This window comes from Dendrobates tinctorius, unplaced genomic scaffold, assembly GCF_039654945.1.
Source record: "Dendrobates tinctorius isolate UK_male_01 unplaced genomic scaffold, ASM3965494v1 ptg000015l, whole genome shotgun sequence".
Taxonomy (NCBI): Eukaryota; Metazoa; Chordata; class Amphibia; order Anura; family Dendrobatidae; genus Dendrobates; species Dendrobates tinctorius.
In genome coordinates this window covers 26576063-26589143 of record NW_027361683.1, presented here as the reverse complement: position 1 = coordinate 26589143, position 13081 = coordinate 26576063, and the positions used below count along the sequence as shown (strand labels likewise).

General features: G+C 53.6%; 1 protein-coding gene across 1 annotated transcript in view; it reads right to left on the bottom strand.

Moving 5' to 3' along the window:
* The window catches only part of TMEM35B (transmembrane protein 35B), a 56346-nt gene extending 48295 nt beyond the window's left edge, over window positions 1-8051 (bottom strand). Inside the window, exons 1-2 of the mRNA XM_073563139.1 lie at window positions 7909-8051; window positions 7399-7775 (exon numbers count right to left, since the gene is read on the bottom strand). Coding sequence (XP_073419240.1) covers window positions 7399-7506 — 108 coding nt within the window. The 5' untranslated portion in view covers window positions 7507-7775; window positions 7909-8051. The remainder of the gene's footprint in view (window positions 1-7398; window positions 7776-7908) is intronic.
* Between the last annotated feature and the right edge of the window lie 5030 nt (window positions 8052-13081).

The window sequence follows — 13081 nt, the reverse complement described above, 5'->3', positions numbered from 1 at the left end:
CATTTATATGGATATCAACTTCCTGTTTGTGGCCCGTTAGTATATGGGAAGGGGGAAACGTTTCAAGATGGGTGGTGACCATGGCGGTCATTTTGAAGTCGGCCATTTGGATCCAACTTTATTTTTTCCAATGGGAAGAGGGTCATGTGACACATCAAACCTATTGAGAATTTCACAAGAAAAACAATGATGTGCTTGGTTTTAACGTAACTTTATTCTTTCATGAGTTATTTACAAGTTTATGACCACTTATAAAATGTGTTCAAAGTGCTGTCCATTATGTTGGAATGTCAATGCAACCCTCTACTCTCACTCTTGACACACAGATAGCAAAACCATATAAATGGCCCACCCTGTAGAAGGAAAACCTTGTACTGAGCTTGTGTAACACTCAACAGACACATTTACGCTAAGAAGTGTGATATTAAAGGAAATCTGTCACCCTTTTTTTGCGACTATGAGCTGCCGCCACTGACATCAGGGGCTTATCTACAGCATTCTGTAATGCTGTAGATAAGCCCCCGATGTAACCTGAAAGATAAGAAAAAAAAAAGAGTTAGATTATTCTCACCCGGGGGGCGGTCCGGTCCGATGGGTGTTGCAGTCCGGCGCATCCCATCTTTGAACGGAGACGTTCTCCTCTTTCCTACCTGTCGTGACTCCGGCGCACTGCTCTGAGCTGTTGAGGGCAGAGCAGAATATTGCAGTGCGCAGGCACTGGCCCTCTCCCGGCGCCTGTGCACTGCAGGACTCTACTCTGCCCTCAACAGGGCAGAGCAGTGTGCCTGCGCCGGAGCCACGACAGGACGGGAAGAAGAGGACGGCAATGTATGAAGATGGGAGGTGCCGGACCGGACCGAACGCTGGGGTGGGTATAATCTAAGGGTCCCGTCACACCAAACGATGCACCAGCGATCCCGACAACGATACGACCTGGTCAGGATCACTGGTGCATCGCTACATGATCGCTGGTGAGCTGCCAAACAGGCAGACACACCAGCGATCAGGACCAGCGAGGACGCTGGTATTCAAGGTAAACATCAGGTAACTCAGCGCGCGCATCGCTTAGTTACCCGCTGTGTACCTTGGATACCAGCGTGCTCGCGCTGAGAGCTGGTATCCAAGGTAAATATCGGGTAAGTAAGCGCGCAGCACTAAGTTACCCGCTGCTTACCTTGGATACCAGTTCCCAGAGCGAGCACGCTGGTATCCAAGGTACACAGCAGGTAACTAAGCGCCGCGTGCGCTTAGTTACCCGATATTTACATTGGATACCAGCTCCCAGCGTCGGCTTACAGCGCTGGGAGCTCGCTGATTGTTGGTCTCCCGCTGCTACACTCAGCGATGCACGCTGGCCAGCGGGAGACCAACGATCAGAAATGGCCCAGGACATTCCTGCACGATCAGCGATACCCAGCGGGGGGCCGGTCGCTAATGCGTGCCACACACAGCGATATCGCTGATGCGTCACAAAATCAGCGATCTCACTATGTGTGACGGGCCCTTAACTTTTTTCTTATCTTTCAGGTTACATTGGGGGCTTATCTACAGCATTACAGAATGCTGTAGATAAGCCCCTGATGTCAGTGGCGGCAGCTCACAGTCGAAAAAAAGGGTGACAGATTCCCTTTAATCAACTGCACTGGCCAATGAGGGATTCACTGAGTACTAGTAGCTGTTCTACTGCAAAAAGACATAAGCTCAGCAATATCAGGAAATAGGGGAGAGGTCAGTACTAATAAGGCTGCCTTATGTGGGCATATGGGGTTATATGACTTTGGCTTGCAGCAGTCTACAGATAAGCTCCTATGTAGCTGGGCTCTGTCACCATGGGGACTTTAGACTGTACCATGTCCTGTCACACTCAGTGTCACCCATCGATTTTAGTTCTGGATACAGTGTAACATCTCTGCACTACCACTGGGCGCTGTGTAACAGTAGAGAGCTGGCAGCAGCAGATGCAAAGTTATCAGAACCTCCTCCAACATATTGGTGGGCTGTGTGGTGCTGGGCTATGAAGTGCTGGCCTGTGTGGTGCTGGCCTGTGTGGTGCTGGCCTGTGTGGTGCTGGGCTATGAAGTGTTGGGCTATGTAGTGCTGGGCTATGAAGTGCTGGGCTGTGTGGTGCCGGGCTATGTGGTGCTGGCCTGTGTGGTGCCGGGCTATGAAGTGCTGGCCTGTGTGGTGCCGGGCTATGAAGTGCTGGCCTGTGTGGTGCTGGGCTATGAAGTGCTGGCCTGTGTGGTGCTGGCCTGTGTGGTGCTGGCCTGTGTGGTGCTGGCCTGTGTGGTGCTGGGCTAGGAAGTGCTGGGCTGTGTGGTGCTGGGCTAGGAAGTGCTGGGCTGTGTGGTGCTGGGCTGTGTGGTGCTGGGCTGTGTGGTGCTGGGCTGTGTGGTGCTGGGCTGTGTGGTGCTGGGCTGTGTGGTGCTGGGCTGTGTGGTGCTGGGCTGTGTGGTGCTGGGCTGTGTGGTGCTGGGCTATGAAGTGCTGGGCTGTGCGGTGCTGGGCTATGAAGTGCTGGCCTGTGCGGTGCTGGGCTATGAAGTGCTGGCCTGTGTGGTGCTGGCCTGTGTGGTGCTGGGCTATGAAGTGCTGGGCTGTGTGGTGCTGGGCTAGGAAGTGCTGGGCTGTGTGGTGCTGGGCTAGGAAGTGCTGGGCTGTGTGGTGCTGGGCTAGGAAGTGCTGGGCTGTGTGGTGCTGGGCTAGGAAGTGCTGGGCTGTGTGGTGCTGGGCTAGGAAGTGCTGGGCTGTGTGGTGCTGGGCTAGGAAGTGCTGGGCTGTGTGGTGCTGGGCTATGAAGTGCTGGGCTGTGTGGTGCTGAGCTAGGAAGTGCTGGGCTGTGTGGTGCTGGGCTAGGAAGTGCTGGGCTGTGTGGTGCTGGGCTAGGAAGTGCTGGGCTGTGTGGTGCTGGGCTAGGAAGTGCTGGGCTGTGTGGTGCTGGGCTAGGAAGTGCTGGGCTGTGTGGTGCTGGGCTAGGAAGTGCTGGGCTGTGTGGTGCTGGGCTAGGAAGTGCTGGGCTGTGTGGTGCTGGGCTAGGAAGTGCTGGGCTGTGTGGTGCTGGGCTGTGTGGTGCTGGGCTATGAGGTGCTGGGCTATGAGGTGCTGGGCTATGAGGTGCTGGGCTATGAGGTGCTGGGCTATGAGGTGCTGGGCTATGAGGTGCTGGGCTATGAGGTGCTGGGCTGTGTGGTGCTGGGCTGTGTGGTGCTGGGCTGTGTGGTGCTGGGCTGTGTGGTGCTGGGCTGTGTGGTGCTGGGCTGTGTGGTGCTGGGCTGTGTGGTGCTGGGCTGTGTGGTGCTGGGCTGTGTGGTGCTGGGCTGTGTGGTGCTGGGCTATGAGGTGCTGGGCTGTGTGGTGCTGGGCTGTGTGGTGCTGGGCTGTGTGGTGCTGGGCTGTGTGGTGCTGGGCTGTGTGGTGCTGGGCTATGAAGTGCTGGGCTGTGTGGTGCTGGGCTATGAAGTGCTGGGCTGTGTGGTGCTGGGCTAGGAAGTGCTGGGCTGTGTGGTGCTGGGCTAGGAAGTGCTGGGCTGTGTGGTGCTGGGCTAGGAAGTGCTGGGCTGTGTGGTGCTGGGCTAGGAAGTGCTGGGCTGTGTGGTGCTGGGCTAGGAAGTGCTGGGCTGTGTGGTGCTGGGCTAGGAAGTGCTGGACTGTGTGGTGCTGGGCTAGGAAGTGCTGGGCTGTGTGGTGCTGGGTTATGTGGTGCTGGGCTGTGTGGTGCTGGGCTGTGTGGCGCTGGGCTGTGTGGCGCTGGGCTGTGTGGCGCTGGGCTGTGTGGCGCTGGGCTGTGTGGCGCTGGGCTGTGTGGCGCTGGGCTGTGTGGCGCTGGGCTGTGTGGCGCTGGGCTGTGTGGTGCTGGGTTATGTGGTGCTGGGCTGTGAGGTGCTGAGTTATGTGGTGCTGGGCTGTGTGGTGCTGGGCTAGGAAGTGCTGGGCTGTGTGGTGCTGGGCTAGGAAGTGCTGGGCTGTGTGGTGCTGGGCTAGGAAGTGCTGGGCTGTGTGGTGCTGGGCTGTGTGGTGCTGGGCTGTGTGGTGCTGGGCTGTGTGGTGCTGGGCTGTGTGGTGCTGGGCTGTGTGGTGCTGGGCTGTGTGGTGCTGGGCTGTGTGGTGCTGGGCTGTGTGGTGCTGGGCTGTGTGGTGCTGGGCTGTGTGGTGCTGGGCTATGAGGTGCTGGGCTATGAGGTGCTGGGCTGTGTGGTGCTGGGCTGTGTGGTGCTGGGCTAGGAAGTGCTGGGCTAGGAAGTGCTGGGCTGTGTGGTGCTGGGCTGTGTGGTGCTGGGCTAGGAAGTGCTGGGCTGTGTGGTGCTGGGCTAGGAAGTGCTGGGCTAGGAAGTGCTGGGCTAGGAAGTGCTGGGCTGTGTGGTGCTGGGCTAGGAAGTGCTGGGCTGTGTGGTGCTTGGCTAGGAAGTGCTGGGCTGTGTGGTGCTGGGCTGTGTGGTGCTGGGCTGTGTGGTGCTGGGCTGTGTGGTGCTGGGCTATGTGGTGCTGGGCTATGTGGTGCTGGGCTATGTGGTGCTGGGCTATGAAGTGCTGGGCTGTGTGGTGCTGGGTTGTGTGGTGCTGGGCTGTGTGGTGCTGGGTTGTGTGGTGCTGGGCTGTGTGGTGCTGGGCTGTGTGGTGCTGGGCTGTGTGGTGCTGGGCTGTGTGGTGCTGGGCTGTGTGGTGCTGGGCTGTGTGGTGCTGGGCTGTGTGGTGCTGGGCTGTGTGGTGCTGGGCTAGGAAGTGCTGGGCTGTGTGGTGCTGGGCTAGGAAGTGCTGGGCTGTGTGGTGCTGGGCTAGGAAGTGCTGGGCTGTGTGGTGCTGGGCTAGGAAGTGCTGGACTAGGAAGTGCTGGGCTAGGAAGTGCTGGGCTAGGAAGTGCTGGGCTGTGTGGTGCTGGGCTAGGAAGTGCTGGGCTAGGAAGTGCTGGGCTAGGAAGTGCTGGGCTGTGTGGTGCTGGGCTAGGAAGTGCTGGGCTAGGAAGTGCTGGGCTGTGTGGTGCTGGGCTAGGAAGTGCTGGGCTGTGTGGTGCTGGGCTAGGAAGTGCTGGGCTGTGTGGTGCTGGGCTAGGAAGTGCTGGGCTGTGTGGTGCTGGGCTGTGTGGTGCTGGGCTGTGTGGTGCTGGGCTGTGTGGTGCTGGGCTGTGTGGTGCTGGGCTATGAGGTGCTGGGCTATGAGGTGCTGGGCTATGAGGTGCTGGGCTATGAGGTGCTGGGCTATGAGGTGCTGGGCTGTGTGGTGCTGGGCTATGAGGTGCTGGGCTGTGTGGTGCTGGGCTATGAAGTGCTGGGCTATGAAGTGCTGGGCTGTGTGGTGCTGGGCTAGGAAGTGCTGGGCTGTGTGGTGCTGGGCTAGGAAGTGCTGGTCTGTGTGTTGCTGGGCTAGGAAGTGCTGGGATGTGTGGTGCTGGGCTAGGAAGTGCTGGGATGTGTGGTGCTGGGCTAGGAAGTGCTGGGCTGTGTGGTGCTGGGCTAGGAAGTGCTGGGCTGTGTGGTGCTGGGCTAGGAAGTGCTGGGCTGTGTGGTGCTGGGCTAGGAAGTGCTGGGCTGTGTGGTGCTGGGCTATGTGGTGCTGGGCTATGAAGTGCTGGGCTGTGTGGTGCTGGGTTATGTGGCGCTGGGCTCTGTGGCGCTGGGCTCTGTGGCGCTGGGCTGTGTGGCGCTGGGCTGTGTGGCGCTGAGTTATGTGGTGCTGGGCTGTGTGGTGCTGGGCTATGAAGTGCTGGGCTGTGTGGTGCTGGGTTATGTGGTGCTGGGTTGTGTGGTGCTGGGCTGTGTGGCGCTGGGCTGTGTGGCGCTGGGCTGTGTGGCGCTGGGCTGTGTGGCGCTGGGCTGTGTGGCGCTGGGCTGTGTGGTGCTGAGTTATGTGGTGCTGGGCTAGGAAGTGCTGGGCTGTGTGGTGCTGGGCTAGGAAGTGCTGGGCTGTGTGGTGCTGGGCTAGGAAGTGCTGGGCTGTGTGGTGCTGGGCTAGGAAGTGCTGGGCTGTGTGGTGCTGGGCTAGGAAGTGCTGGGCTGTGTGGTGCTGGGCTGTGTGGTGCTGGGCTGTGTGGTGCTGGGCTAGGAAGTGCTGGGCTGTGTGGTGCTGGGCTAGGAAGTGCTGGGCTGTGTGGTGCTGGGCTAGGAAGTGCTGGGCTATGTGGTGCTGGGCTAGGAAGTGCTGGGCTGTGTGGTGCTGGGCTATGTGGTGCTGGGCTGTGTGGTGCTGGGCTAGGAAGTGCTGGGCTGTGTGGTGCTGGGCTAGGAAGTGCTGGGCTGTGTGGTGCTGGGCTAGGAAGTGCTGGGCTGTGTGGTGCTGGGCTAGGAAGTGCTGGGCTGTGTGGTGCTGGGCTAGGAAGTGCTGGGCTGTGTGGTGCTGGGCTATGAGGTGCTGGGCTGTGTGGTGCTGGGCTGTGTGGTGCTGGGCTATGAAGTGCTGGGCTGTGTGGTGCTGGGCTGTGTGGTGCTGGGCTAGGAAGTGCTGGGCTGTGTGGTGCTGGGCTAGGAAGTGCTGGGCTGTGTGGTGCTGGGCTAGGAAGTGCTGGGCTGTGTGGTGCTGGGCTAGGAAGTGCTGGGCTGTGTGGTGCTGGGCTATGTGGTGCTGGGCTGTGTGGTGCTGGGCTAGGAAGTGCTGGGCTGTGTGGTGCTTGGCTAGGAAGTGCTGGGCTGTGTGGTGCTTGGCTATGTGGTGCTGGGCTGTGTGGTGCTGGGCTGTGTGGTGCTGGGCTGTGTGGTGCTGGGCTAGGAAGTGCTGGGCTGTGTGGTGCTGGGCTATGTGGTGCTGGGCTGTGTGGTGCTGGGCTATGTGGTGCTGGGCTGTGTGGTGCTGGGCTAGGAAGTGCTGGGCTGTGTGGTGCTGGGCTGTGTGGTGCTGGGCTGTGTGGTGCTGGGCTGTGTGGTGCTGGGCTAGGAAGTGCTGGGCTATGTGGTGCTGGGCTGTGTGGTGCTGGGCTGTGTGGTGCTGGGCTAGGAAGTGCTGGGCTATGTGGTGCTGGGCTGTGTGGTGCTGGGCTGTGTGGTGCTGGGCTAGGAAGTGCTGGGCTATGTGGTGCTGGGCTGTGTGGTGCTGGGCTGTGTGGTGCTGGGCTAGGAAGTGCTGGGCTATGTGGTGCTGGGCTGTGTGGTGCTGGGCTGTGTGGTGCTGGGCTGTGTGGTGCTGGGCTAGGAAGTGCTGGGCTGTGTGGTGCTGGGCTGTGTGGTGCTGGGCTGTGTGGTGCTGGGCTATGTGGTGCTGGGCTGTGTGGTGCTGGGCTGTGTGGTGCTGGGCTAGGAAGTGCTGGCCTACTGCACCCCAAGTTATCGTCCCACCCGTTCACTCTCTGCCTGGCTCTCCTCATCCGTTCTTGCCACACTCTCGCTCCCTCTCTGGGGTTCAGCAGGTGCCAGCACTTGAGGCTACACTGGTCGTGTAGGTGCAGGAGGGGCATAGCTCAGGGCTGCCACTTACCATGTGCTGGTACACCTCCGCTGACACTTGATCTGTTAGTTTAACCACCCCGGCAATGGCAAAGAAGAGCCCCAATAGGACCCTAATGGCAGTGAATACAATGGCCATGGCTGCTGCGTCCTGCCCTCCTGTGCTACGCCTCTCAACACTGGCAGGAGATCCGGGGAGCGCTGCACCAGAGGAGGAGTGGTCGGAGCCCTGGCGCCTCTCCCACCCGAGTCCTCCCCGCTCTCCATTGGCGGGACGCTGCTTGGTCTGTCCACCCTTCTGTAGTTCGGGTGGGATCGCGCCGTGTGTCTGCAGGCGGGGGCGAGTGAGGAAACGCGGGGCCTGTAGTCGCTGTGTACAGTGTGCTGTTACCTCACGTACATCTCTGCCTGGGGATACAGAAAATAAGGCGCTATTAAAAATGCGCGGATTTACTACACGCCAGTGTAACAAGCACATTACTCCGGGTTTCCCGTACATTAGCATGACTGAATCCCAGGAAGAGATTTGGGCCATGCTTACCTCAGAGTACCCTGCGTCTCTTGCCACCAAGCAGTTTTCTTGGGTTTGCTAGATTTTCTTCTGGTCTTCCTCATCGGTTCTTGTGTCTATAGGGCTATATTCACACATTGGTCTTTTTGCTGCTTTTATTCTGCAGTCAAATCTGATCTCTTGACATCAGAGGTGTAGCGATGGTTCAGGGAAGGGTAGTGGTGAAACCTCTGACTGGGCCCCTAGCCAGGTGATTTCATTTGTGGTGGCACTGCAATGGTGGATGTAGGAGAACATCAGCAGATGACAGCTGTTACTAAAACAAATCTATACAAAGACTAGCACTGATATTACTGCCACATGGTGACATACAGGTATGTAAGAGATCACAGTACAGTTACAGATAGTGGCTTACAGATGATCTTCTTTCTGATGGAATCGTTCACTTTTCCATCTGGCCCAGACTTGCATGGCAACTTCTCCAGCCAGGACTCATCTGCAGAGATTACAACACAGACATGTATGACTTCTCACATTTTCAGCACTGTCCCCATCCTGCACAAACTCCTTATCCTGCTGGTACCCCAATGCTGAGCAGCTGCTGCCATGTATGTCACTATTACTGAAAATACTGTGTGCCCTCTAGATAGTAAAACAAACCTCCAAAATATATTAAAGGGAATCTGTCACCTCATTTTTGGTCTATGAGATGCGGCCACCGCCATCAGGGGCTTATCTACAGTATTCTGTAATGCTGTAGGTAAGCCCCTGATGTAACCTGAAAGATAAAAAAGAGATTATACTTAACCGGGGGCGGTCCGATCCGATGGGTGTCGCGGTCCGGGTCCGGTGCCTCCCATCTTCTAGTGATGACGTCCTCGTTTTTACTTCTGCTGCGCCTCTTGCTCAGGCGTACTTACTCTAACCTGTTGAGGGCAGAGTAAAGTACTGCAGTTCACAGGCGCCGGCCCTCTCTGACCTTTCCCAGCGCCTGCGCACTGCAGTACTTTACCCTCAATAGGGCAGATAAAGTACGCCTGCGCAGGAGCCGCAGCAGAAGTAAGAAGGAGGACGTCATTGCTAGAAGATGGGAGGCGCCGGACCGCGACACCCCTCGGACCGGACCTCTGGGTGGGTATAATCTAACTTGTTTTTCTTATCTTTCAGGTTACATCAGGGGCTTATCTACAGCATTACAGAATACTGTAGATAAGCCCCTGACGGCAGTGGCCGCATCTCATAGGCCAAAAATGAGGTGACAGATTCCCTTTAATGCCGTGTGCAACTGCCCTAAATACAGTGCCCGCATTTTGCCCCCTGGAAAGTAATAATGCCCTCTGTGTCTCCCTTTGACAGTCACAATAACCTGAGTGCCCCTATAACAATAAGTGCCCGCTTAATATTTAATAATGTCCCAAGTCTCCCCCTTTACAGTTCAGTATGATGCTTTTCTTTACACAGTATAATACCCACACACTGTATAGTACCTTCTACACAGTAGTAGCCCCCAAACTGATAGCCCCAATACTGTATAATGGCCCCCACACTGTACAAAGACCCCACATTAGCTCCCAAATTATATGATGGCCCCCTAAATAGCCTGCATATAGTATAATGCACCCCATAGTCCTCCATATAGTCTCCTGCACTCCCTATAGGCCTTTATACTGTATAATGCACTCCTTATAGGCCTCCATACAGTATAATGCACTTCCCATAGGCCTCTATATAGTATAATGCACTCCCTATAGGCTTCTATGTAGTAAATGCACTCCTCAAAGGCCTCCATATAGTATAATGCACTCCCCATAGTCTGCAATACAGTATAATGCACTCCCCATAGGCCTCTATAAAGTATACTTCACTCCTCATGGGCCTCTATGTAGTATAAAGCACTCCCCATAGGCCTCTATATAGTATATTGCACTATAATGCACTCACCATAAGTCTCTATGTAGTATAATGCACTCCCCATAGTCCTCCATACAGTTAAATGCACTCCCAATAGGCCTCTATAATGTATACTGCACTCCCCATAGGCCTCTATAAAGTATATTGCTCTCCCCATGGTCCTCCATACAGTATAAAGCACTACCGATCGGCCTGTATAATGCACTACCCATAAGTCTCTGTAGTATAAAGCACTCGCCATAGGCCTCCATATAGTTTAATGCTCTCTCCATAGGCTTCTAAACAGTATAATGCACTTCCCATTTTAAAAAAAGGAAATCCAATACTCACCTCTCCTCCAGTCTCTGCAGTGGGTGCCATGTGGTGACGTCATCGCGCCCACTGTCAGTGTCTTCCTCAGTGGCGTTAGGCACAAAGCAGGAATGATGGGAGAGGGACTTGCCTTCAACTTTATCAGCAACCACCCTCCCTCGGCTCAGGGGTCCTTCTTGCTGCCGTGTGGAAGTGCAGGAAGATCATGTCTCCCTGCTCTGCCGCAAAGTTTAACTACACCGGCGCTGCATACGCCAATACAGTTTTACAGTTTCATAGCTCCGGGTGGGGCCCTCAGGGCCTGGGTTGGCCGCATGCTCTACCCTCCTGGAAGCAACACATGGCATTAAAAAAGCAGCTGACAACATCCAGGCTTTGCTGCTCTTTTTTTTTGCTGTATCTTTCAGTATCCCAAAGTTGAGCTTTGCTTCCAGCTTGCAAGCATGAACAGCTCAAGATGTTAGGCCACCAATGCAAGCCATTAAACATTTTTGGAATAAAGGGCAATTTGAGCAAATTGTTAGCAGAAAAAGTTTTTATGTCTGAAAAAAATAGTGATTATTCTGAACAAACAAGCTGGATTCATGTATGAAGTGCAGCCATGCATTAAAGTTAATGCTTTTTTTTGGTCTCTATATTCTGAGAGGTGTAACTTTTTTATATTTTGGCGAACAGAGCTGTATGAGGGCTATTTTTTATGCAATAAGATAGAGATTTTTTTGGTACCATTTTGGGTTACCTATCACTTTTTAATCAGATTTTTCAGATGCAGAATGAACATAAAACAGAAATTCAGTTATTTGTTATATATAATGTGGTGTAGTGACCACTGTGTCCGCTAGGGGGCGCTGTGTGGATGTCCGAGGAGAGAGGATGAATGGCAGAGTCATGAATGACCATTATGTATCTCAAGGTGGGTGGCCTTGAGATGGAGACTGATGTGTGTGGTGATCAGCAGTGATACTGCTGACGTGTCAATGTGTCCGGAGAAGTCTCCAGGTAGCTGGGGAGACAGACGGGCCCAGTTACCTGCAAACCCACCCAGGGGGTGTGTTTAAGAATGCTGTTGCAAAGTGTGTGTGAAGGGTTCAAGGACCTGTGATGAGGTCATAGCCATGTGACCCGGTGGGCATGACTACGGACCATATAAGGTGGCCAGGGTAGGTCACATGTGGTGAATGCAGGGTCCCGGTTGGTCCGTTGTGGAAGGTCCCGCTGGGAGATGGGAATTCCTTTCCTGACAGCACGTGAATGCTGGATGTAATGGCTGCCAGTATCTGAGAGTTCCCAGGGGAGGGAATGAACGTCTGGAGTATGAAGCAGTCGTGAGGTAAACCCTGACTGGGTGAGACAACTTGGTGGCTGAAGAGCCTGCGTATGCATAACCTGTGTGACCACAGGGATTACAGAGCTGAAGTCTGTCATGGACGCTATGCTGTGTATATGAACTTTATGTTGCTTGCCTTGGTTTATGCTACATAATAAACCGCATGGAGTTATGATTTTGTGGAAAACCTATGCTGGACGTGATACTTTGCCTGCCAAGCGAGTGATCCCCTATGTGAATGACAGCGCTACCTCACAATATATATATATATATATACAGTCATATGTAAAAGTTTGGGCACCCCTATTAATGTTAACCTTTTTTCTTTATAACAATTTTGGTTTTTGCAACAGCTATTTCAGTTTCATATATCTAATAACTGATGGACTCAGTTATATTTCTGGATTCAAATGAGGTTTATTGTACTAACAGAAAATGTGCAATCTGCATTTAAACAAAATTTGACCGGTGCAAAAGTATGGGCACCCTTATCATTTTCTTGATTTGAACACTCCTAACTACTTTTTACTGACTTCCTGAAGCACTAAATTGGTTTTGTAACCTCATTGAGCTTTGAACTTCATAGCCAGGTATATCAAATCATGAGAAAAGGTATTTAAGGTGGCCACTTGCAAGTAGTTCTCCTATTTGATTCTCCTATAAAGAGTGGCATCATGGGCTCCTCAAATCAACTCTCAAATGATCTGAAAACAAAGATTATTCAACATAGCTTTTCAGGGGAATGATACAAAAAGTTGTCTCAGTGATTTAACCTGTCAGTTTCCACTGTGAGGAACACAGTAAGGAAATGGAAGAACACAGGTACAGTTCTTGTTAAGCCCAGAAGAGGCAGGCCAAGAAAATATCAGAAAGGCAGAGAAGAAGAATGGTGAGAACAGTCAAGGACAATCCACAGACCACCTCCAAAGACCTGCAGCATCATCTTGCTGCAGATGGTGTCACTGTGCATCGGTCAACAATACAGCGCATGCATAACGCCTTTTTGTATGACCAAACAACTCAATCTTTGTTTCATCAGTCCACAGGACCTTCTTCCAAAATGTAACTGGCTTGTCCAAATGTGCTTTTGCATACCTCAGGCGACTCTGTTTGTGGCGTGCTTGCAGAAACGGCTTCTTTCGCATCACTCTCCCATACAGCTTCTCCTTGTGCAAAGTGCGCTGTATTGTTGACCGATGCACAGTGACACCATCTGCAGCAAGATGATGCTGCAGGTCTCTGGAGGTGGTCTGTGGATTGTCCTTGACTGTTCTCACCATTCTTCTTCTTTGCCTTTCTGATATTTTTCTTGGCCTGCCACTTCTGGGCTTAACAAGAACTGTACCTGTGTTCTTCCATTTCCTTACTATGTTCCTCACAGTGGAAACTGACAGGTTAAATCTCTGAGACAACTTTTTGTATCCTTCCCCTGAAAAGCTATGTTGAATAATCTTTGTTTTCAGATCATTTGAGAGTTGTTTTGAGGAGCCCATGATGCCACTCTTCATAGGAGAATCAAATAGGAGAACTACTTGCAAGTGGCCACTTTAAATACCTTTTCTCATGATTTGATACACCTGGCTATGAAGTTCAAAGCTTAATGAGGATACAAAACCAATTTAGTGCTTCAGGAAGTCAGTAAAAAGTAGATAG